Below are 9,068 nucleotides of genomic sequence, written 5' to 3'. Positions count from 1 at the left end.
AATGTAATGTAGGCATTAGTTGAAAGATTAACAAACTATGGCCCAATTCTTATATCCACTGCAGAATACTTCCAAAGCCAAACAATGGTTACAAAAACCATTTCACATCTTTCCTAACACAGAGAAAAAAAAAATCTTGTCTCCCCCAAAACCAATTCTTTATAGAAATATTTTTTCTTATCAATTAACGTCCATATGAATATCACATCTAGTCCATCTTTTATAGCCAAATTTAATGTCACTACAAAAGAAAGCAATTTGGACGATAATCACATGTATTAGCATCTATAAAGCTGTAATGGCATGAAGATATCTATATAAATCAGGGGTTTAAAATTTTTCCTTAACAGTCTCAAGTATCAGCCAGATGAAGTTGCTGAAGACCCATTTACAGATGATTTTCGAGGTCTATTTGCAAAAGAAGATTGGTGGTTACCACTGGGGCTGTTGCTGGTTCCATTCATAGTACTGGAAATGGGAGGAAATTGAGGATGAGGAGACTGGACTGGAGTGCTGGGGCTAGGCAAACAAGAAGAAGTGGAGGGAATTCCTCCTGCTGGGCTGTTGGCCTTGTCACTCCCAGAGTCACTTTCCAGTTCTCCAGTATTGGTCAGTCCATCTCTCTGGTGACTGATCTTCATTCTTTTACAAGTAGGTCGAACTCTGTATTTCAAAGGAAGTGGTCCATTCTGTAGAGTTAAAAGGAAAACAAATCTGTCTTAATTCTTAAAATATATCTTGCCCCCATTAATTTGAGATTATTATATACTCTACTTACCCTTCTCCAGGTATAGATGTAGGCAATATCCATCAGTGTATAGTAATCCTTTAAAGGTTCCTCTTCATACATTACATCAATCTATTTAAAAAGAATTACATTTCAATAAACATCATAAAGAATAAATAACAAATGATATCTGTGAATAATAAAAAAATGCTTCAGAAACATTTGTGCAAAGATACTTTCTACAACTTCAAGTAGGAAAAACAATTATCAAAAGTATTACGTTATTTCTTTTCAAAGTATAAAACAGGATTTATGAAAGGTATTTTACAAGATATTCCATTAAAAAAAATCTGCATATAATGCATAAAGACTACTCAGTAGATACCTGGAAAGTATTAGGTATATCCATTTTACTTCTGAGAAATTTTCTTAGGTGCATCACAGTCATTGCTGCTGGGCATCGTAAATATCTTTTATCATTTACCTAAAAATACATTTGGTAATTTTTTTTTCAATTCTTAACCTTTAGGTAAGAAAACATTTTCAGTTAGATTTCCCAAAGATGATAAAAGGAAACTAATACCAAAATTTGGATGTGACTAAATTCCAAACTAACCATACTTGTAGTCTACTATTATTCCAATACTAAACGAAGGTGCTGTTGTTAGGCGTTGCCACGCATGGCTGAGTTCTACATAATAAAACTTGAAAGTATATCAGAGTATTAAACATGAATTATTAAAATATTTAATAATAGCAATCATAAAATAGATTATATTTGTTAAGTATGGGATAAAGATTACCCTTAAACATCAAAGATGACAGTTTTCTATTTCACATCATCATCTAACAGTAGGCAATTTAATGGGCAATACAAACTCTTTTAAACTAAAAAACAAGCAGTATTTTCTCTATCTTCTTGCAACACAAAACATACCTCTTCCTTAGATTTCTCTTTGTCTTTATTTATTTTCCGATCCAATCTAAAAAAACATGTAATTTATTAGTAACACAATGTATATAGCAACTATATGAGCATGAAATATATTTCCTAGAGAATTTACCTGTTCTGGTCAAAGAATTCAATAGATAAGCTTATTATCTCATCATCAGTTATAATTCTCTTATCTTCATCTGCAACTTCTCCTCTATCTTCATTAGATCCATTGGCAGCTATAGGGACATTTTGAAATTCACCATAAATACTATATATAGATATGTAACTACAAGAATAAAAATAGTAATTTAAATGAAACTATTTTAATAACATTTATTCACTGGATAAAACATTCTGCCCTAATAAAATAATTTCCTCTTTTTAAAAATTACCATCAGCTGAAGGATGAGCTGCATAAAAATCCCTCCTCCTCTTCATTTCATCTGAAAAAACAAGGAGAGAAAACAGTAGTTAAGCATTTGTAAAGCAGGTAAGAATCACTGAACCCTCTCTTTAAATTAATTTTTTAAGCAAATTACTCACTTTTGAAGAGTCCTGGAACTAATTTGTATACAATGTCTTGAAGAGTTTTATCTGACCTGAAAAAGAATAAATCAGAAAGGGAAACATGAAATTTTATAGCGTCTTTGTCTTATACACGTGATGGTATTTAACTGTGACAGTCTATAACTCTTGCCAATATGATAAAAAAAACCTGTAAATGTCTTTTTTCAAGTTAGTAAAAAATAAATTTTTAAGTTAATAGGACTATTTTATATTTCTAATACTTCAAAATCAGAGTCAAAAGTGTACCTTTCAAGTTACTGAACTAGCTAGAATGAACACAAATTAAGACTACAGAATGGAAGCACTATGTATCATGAATTGAATGAAACAATGCAAACTAGAGTTGAAATTCTAATTTTAAAGAATAATTAAAAAGAAAAAAGTTTTTAAAAAGTTTGTCCAAAGTCATTTACCATTTAAACAGAATAAAAGAACTATAATAACATTCAAGGGTAAAGTTTCTATTGGGATAGAAATCGTCAGGATAGCCTTCATTAAATCATGAACAAAGATTTCAAACATTTTCCTACCTTATATTCAGTAGTGGTCTGGTTTTGTGAACTTGGACATCACAGATAGGACAATACTTGCTGGTCTCCAGGTAACGAACAATACATGTTTTACAGACTAGATATAGGAACATAAAAAATTTGTAAATTAAGAATTAGAAACTAAAGCATTACAATTTGTGTCAGAAATCAAAGCCCAGTGCTACTAAAATGCTAATATCAAAATGTATTCCCAATTACATTCATTCACTATCTGTGAGAACACCTATACATTGTATACTTGTGAATAAAATATTAACAAAAAGATACTATGTGAAAGAGAAGAAAATTATTCCATCACTTTCTCTCAAATACCCAAGAATTATGCAAATTACAAGTTTCCAAAATTCAGGATGAAATGTGCAATATACATGGCCCAGAAGCTGTCTAAAGCGCTGTACTTACAGGAATGTAGACATTCTATTATGGTGGTGGCATCGATGAAGTACCCTCCACAAAGGACACACATCAGGTGGGGATTTAGCTCAGTGATTTTGATTCTTGTTGTTCGATGCATTTTTGCTTGATAAACGATTCTGCAAGATAAAAAAAGAGAAATTATCTCCAACTCCTAGTAATCATATATTCTGAAATCCTGAAGGAGTTCATAACATTCGTTTAATATTGGGTAGATGGACTGTCCCAATGTTTTCTGAGCATTAATTTACTAATCAGATTCAATTCTACTGAATAAAAAAAAAACATCCCACTAGCGTTACTTGTGGTCTGGCACTTCATTCTTGGAGTGAGAAGAAAAGCTCTTGGGTGGGGGTTGGGAGCTGCGAGTATGCCACTCTTTCTTCCATGTGCCCTCTTATGTAGAGGTCCCAAAGCTGCTGCTGACGCCATGCAGTCCCCGCAAAATTTTACCAACCACTAGGTCTCATTCTGGGTCTCCAGATCGATGGTAAAACTTCCTCAGGGCTCTTCAATCGAAAATCCCAGAGCATGTCCTCTCTACCCAGGAGTGCTTGTTGTTTTAGGCAATTCGAGCAGCCAGAACCTGGCACGTTTCTACGTGATACAAAGGGAAAACAAATTCTGTTCCATCTGCATCCCTGGCATTTCCGGAGCTGGGTGCTGGGGCCGCAGGAGAAGCACCTCCAGTCGGCTTGGGGCTGGGGCCTGAGCGAGGTGGACGCCTGGGGGCCGGGATGCAAGGGGCGGATCCGGTGGCGCCCCGTCTCGCAGCGGATTCGGAACTCGCCTCTGTAGGGGTTTCCATAGCAACTTACACTTACACTTGGCATCCGGCCACCGCTGCAAGTCCTCGGAGCCCTGCCCGCGCCCCGAGCCTCAGCGGGCAGGCGGCCGGCGTGCTGGGCAGCCCACGGCGGGCGGGGGCGGGGCCGGCGCGGGAGGGGGTGCAGCCGGCGGCGCGGAGGGGGTGCAGGGAGCGGGGCGGCCCCACGAGGCCCTGGGCGCGCGGGATGAGGATCCCGGCCCGAGGTGACCCTGCAGGCAACTCGGGGCACCTCCTAACCTCCAGTGAGGGCTGAAGGGGAAAATGCAAACCACAATCCCGGCCACTTCGGACACTCTCGGGGGCCTCTTTCCAAGTCAACTAGGTACAAAAGCATGTCTCTGATCTTGACTCATTTGGTCTTTCCTGTTAGCAATCACCAGGTCAAAAATTTCACGAAGGGAACTTCTGAAAATTGCCAACTGTGCACTTAGTCCGAAATCATCAGGGCTCAAGTTGCTAGGATGTTTATTGAACTGATTATCTTCAAAGCTTTTTTTCCCTCCCCTTTTTCTAATATGACATTCTGCAGATTAGATGAGCGGTACAAAGTTTTGGAAAGACTGAAAACTAGAATCTATTTTATATGAAGAGGAAGAGGGGCAAAGCCCTGTGTTTTATTTAGGAAAACTACGCTGGTGGCAAGAAAATCTAATCTGTATAATTGTGAGGATCTGTGACCTGCTAGATGCAAAGGTAAATGAGTATCTTGTCAACACCAGCCAACATAGGTGAGAAAGTCAATGTAATTTTTCTCAGCGTAGCCATATAAACCCCACAGGATAAAATATTACCCCAAGATACCACATAATACTGAAAAGTCATGGTGGAGAACTGCCAACAATATAGCTACTGGTAACAATGAGACAAAGTCAATTACATCTTGTAGCACCCTTAAAAAAAAAAAAAGGCATTTCTTATCCCTTACTCACTTAAAAAAAACCTGAAATAAAACAAGGATTTTAGATCTCTAAAGCACATTCTGGAAGCCGCTTGGCTTACACATCTAGAAATGTATGAAACTTCCAGTAAGATACATCTAAGGATAAAATGTAAGAAATTTTAATGCAGAAAAGGAAATTTCAATCAACACACCTCAATGACTCAAAGTAAGAGCTTGAAAATACTTTGGGGGGAGAGGTAAAAACTGTCAAGAAAGTGACGACAGTGGTAATCAGTGTCTTAAATCAGAAAACTTCTCATGGGAATGTCCCTATCACCTTTGGATTACTTGTTCAGAATACTGCCAAATTTCTGTGACTTTAAACCTAAGGGGGGGTTAGACAGAAATTGTAGCAAAGTCCCTAAAGAAAACCAATACTTAAACTCAATTGTCCTTTACTACTAAAGACCAGCCTCCTTGATTATTAAAGAAACCTCCCCCCTTGTGAAATTGCAGGAGCTTCCCTAGAAAGCCAGTTAGCAAGAGGATTTTTCAATGTCTGCCTGTGAAAGCATGTCACACTAATGGCATCATCAAGTGTAAGAAAGAACTAAAAAAAAAAAAAAAAAGCTACCCTTATTCCATGAAACACACACAAACAACAAACACAAATATCAACACACAACACACTCAAATCTCAGTAGAGCCTACTTGTAGGCTTTGAACATTTGAGTCATACATACTTGACCAAAATCCTTCCAAATTCATCTTAAACCTTAATTCACACAATTCCTCTATCTCAACTCAAAAGAATCTGGCCACTATCCTATAACCATTTATAATGCTACTATATATCACTTTTTTGCTTATGTAAATGTCAGTTCTTTATCTCTCTATCCTGTTAGAAACATTTGGATGTACTGGTAACCAACCTAATGAAGACATCCAAAATGTTTCCTGACATGCATGGCAACATTTGAGAAACAATGTCTTGAATCTAAGAAATGAAAAGCTCCAGGTTCCAACCCACACATTGCCAACTAAGCATATACATTGCTTAAGAAACCTACAATGGGAAAAGTACTGAATATTTAAAACTTGTCATGATAACACATTCAATTGGGGCTGTCACTTTTAGTTGCAGGCCCAATACCAGTAATGTCAAAATGAAGGGAAACAGGAGCAAATTCTTACATTAATCCAACAAATGCAAATGAAGTCCTTAACCCCACTTTGAGTTCACAGCCTGACAACCAATAGAAGAAGGTGCAAAACTGTAGTTAAACTAATTGAAAGAAGTTTGCCTATTTGAGCATTTATGATACACTCAAGACTTTGGCAGTAGAGTTGTTACAGAGTTAGCAAATGCAATTAAATGCTTAATTTTCTTAGAAAAGCACACACATAATATTATGGGGGGTGTGTCTGTGAGAGGATGTGTACACATGCATATCTAGTGGCACGTGACTTGAAAGCTACTAGCAGGAATGTGATTTGCCCAAGAAGTTGTTTGTGGTTTGGTTTTTTTTTTTGTTGTTTTAATATATACACACTTTGGGATAGATGTATGAGAATGAAGTCAGGTTTAAAGAAAAAGCAATCATAATTTTACTCATAAAATCAAGTTCTTAGAGATTTCTTATTTTTAGGAAACTACTTGAACTAAAGCTCAAAATGTCAATATACAATGTCATAAACTGGAGTGTCTGGATAACAGCTTGCATCCCTAAGTACCAAGTCTTCAGCACAGCCATTATATTTACAAAACTCTGGTGTTAAGGATCTTACAACATTAAGTTTGAACTACTCATAACATTTTAGATACTGCCAATCTACCCGTGGATTTGGGTAAAAATGCCTGGAATTCTACATACTTTGAAGGAAGGGGATAATACATCCTTTTCTTCCAAAAATTGAACTATGACTACTAAGCCCACTAAATAATTTTGCTTCAATTAGGAATGATCAAAGTCTCTCTACTTATTTAGTACCCGTTATTAACTGTAAATCTCCAGGAAAAAGATCACGCATGCTGCATCGCTGTCAAGCCCAGAAGAGTGCGTAAACATTTGCAATCAACTTTTTAGTACTTTCCCCAGAGCATCCTTTTACCATACGACCTTTGGTAACATTTAGTCAAACCTATAAAAGGTTGTGCAATTAAGCCCTAATTCTACTTCCATCCACAGTCGAGGTTGAAGGGGAAATAACCAGTAGTTTTCTAAAGAAAGAAAGAGGGGGGGAAAGGGAAAAGGAACGAGAGAAAGGAAATCTCATGCAAGACTAACGTCCAGTCACCATCTTCACTCCCCAAAAAGCTCCAAATTTGAAATGCCCACTCCCCGGTGAATACGTCTCAAGTGAGGTTGGGATAACACAGCTCAGAGTCTCCACAAACACTACCTTGAAAACTTTACCATTTTAAACATAAATGCAGGAGACCTTGGAAACAACTGGGAACCGCCATCTTACAAGCCATCCAATTTCACACAAGTGTTCCTCCAACTTAAGTTAATAACATTTTTGTTGGGGCTCTCTCCAGCCCAACATCCACCTGAGCGGGATCGCTGCACCCCACGTTACCTGTCCCTATAAAATGGGGGCGTTCTCTGGACGTTTGAGCCCCTCAAAAGCTCTTTCTTCGGCAGAGGAGGGAAACCACTTGACCCAGGCAGCTCCCGATTTCAAGCACCCGTCCCCGTTTCACCAAAATCTACCTCTCAACAAAGGGCGCTGCGGCCGGGAGAGCTGCAGAGGCTGCAAATACAAGTGTTCTTCTCGGGGGCCATGTGCGTCGCGAGGGTGGAGAGGGGCGCTCGGGGGAGAAAGGAACTAAAACGTGGGGCCGCGGCGCGTCCGGGCTGGAGCGGGCGGCGGCGGCTGGAGCGGCCCGTTAGGAGGAGGAGGCGAGGATGGCGGCGGCGGTGGCGTGGGCGCGGCGGAGATGAGCGCTGGCGGCCCCGGGCCCCCCGCCGCCCCCCGGCCCCGTCCCGGAGGAGCCTCGCCTCCTACGTACCCGGAAAAAGCAGCCGGCGAGAGGCGATCGAGGCGGGCGGAAAAGACAATGAAAGTTAAAAGTCGTTCAGCAGAAAATGAATGTGAGCCAAGCGGCCATCTTGAAGCGAGCTGCAGACGCCGCTGTCAATGGGCAACGAGCGCAGCCGAGAGGAGCTGCGGCCGCCGCGCTCAGCTCATGCTGGCTCCCGAGCCCGGCCTCCTCCTCCTTCTCCGCCTCGGCCTCCTCCTCCTCCGCGGCCTCCTCCTCCTCCTCCGCGGCCTCCAACGCCTCCTCCTCCTGGGCCTCCTCCTCCTCCTCCTCCTCCTCGGCCGCCTCCTCCTCCTCCCGCTCCGCACTAGGGGGAGGGAGCGCGCGGAGGGGGCGCGATCAGTATTATTCTGCGGGGCTGGGAGGTGTTTCTAATCCGGATCGGGGCTCCCTCGCCAACATCCCCATTGTCTCGCCCCGATCTCTGCCTTTAATACTACGATTATTATTTCATAGTTGCTGTGGGGGGAAAAGACAGCGGGTAGGGGGCGCCGTGTGTGTGCGTGCGGAGAGGAGGGGGGAGGGGAGGGAGGATGAGGAGGGGGGAGGGGAGAGTGGAAAAAAAAATGCACCGCTGAAGGCAGAGTGGAAACTGACACCGGCTCCAAAATGGCTCGGAGTCCGCCCGCCCCCCCCCCCCGCCGCCCCCCCACCGGGTCACGTGCTCCCCTCATTCCTTAAGGGCGGCCTGGGAATTAGTGTCGGTGTAGTCGGGCCCGCGGCCGCCCCCTTCCCTCGGAGCCGCGCGACCCAGCCCCCTCCCTGTCGCCCGGCGCGGCAGCGGCGACGCTGGCGCGGCTGCGGGAGACATTTCTCCACAGCGCCACACGCGCCACCCTGCTCTCGGCGCGGGCATCGCTCCGGCCCCGCACGCCGCTCGTCCTACCCAACCCCCCAGCCCCCGTTATTTCTTTCTTTTCAGCCGCCCACCTCCGCCCTGGGCCAATGCGTCCGACGGCTCCCCGAAGGGGAGCCCCGTTCCCTCGCCCCCGGCTCAGCCCTCCAGCGGGAAGGGGCTGCGACCCACACTCGTGCGCCGGGGCGCGGAACCTGCGCCGAGATGGGTTCGCGGAAACAACAGCGGGCCCCCCCCACCCACCGCTGCCCGCCGAGGCGG

General features: G+C 42.7%; 1 protein-coding gene across 1 annotated transcript; it reads right to left on the bottom strand.

The window, feature by feature from the left end:
• Positions 1 to 359: 359 nt before the first annotated feature.
• BMI1 (BMI1 polycomb ring finger oncogene) lies at positions 360 to 3,296 on the bottom strand. The gene is made up of 9 exons (XM_006887059.1): positions 3,185 to 3,296; positions 2,762 to 2,858; positions 2,208 to 2,263; positions 2,057 to 2,107; positions 1,792 to 1,900; positions 1,665 to 1,710; positions 1,113 to 1,211; positions 779 to 859; positions 360 to 689 (listed from the first exon to the last, which is right to left on the bottom strand). Exons 1-9 carry the CDS (start codon positions 3,294 to 3,296, stop codon positions 360 to 362), a joined length of 981 nt encoding a protein of 326 aa, XP_006887121.1.
• Between the last annotated feature and the right edge of the window lie 5,772 nt (positions 3,297 to 9,068).

Source organism: Elephantulus edwardii, unplaced genomic scaffold (genome assembly GCF_000299155.1).
Source record: "Elephantulus edwardii isolate Elephantulus edwardi_28Jun2011 unplaced genomic scaffold, EleEdw1.0 scaffold00054, whole genome shotgun sequence".
In the NCBI taxonomy this organism is placed as follows: Eukaryota; Metazoa; Chordata; class Mammalia; order Macroscelidea; family Macroscelididae; genus Elephantulus; species Elephantulus edwardii.
Note: the sequence above shows the minus strand (reverse complement) of the source record. Positions and strands in the feature narration are given on the sequence as shown.

Coding starts and splice junctions, on each gene's coding strand:
- BMI1 (XM_006887059.1), bottom strand. CDS start 3,296: ATGCATCGAACAACAAGAATCAAAATCACTGAGCTAAATCCCCACCTG. Junction 1,711..1,791: donor GAATTCTTTGACCAGAACAG/GTAAATTCTCTA, acceptor ATGTTTTTTTAG/ATTGGATCGGAAAATAAATA. Junction 1,212..1,664: donor AAGAGAAATCTAAGGAAGAG/GTATGTTTTGTG, acceptor ATGTATTTTTAG/GTAAATGATAAAAGATATTT.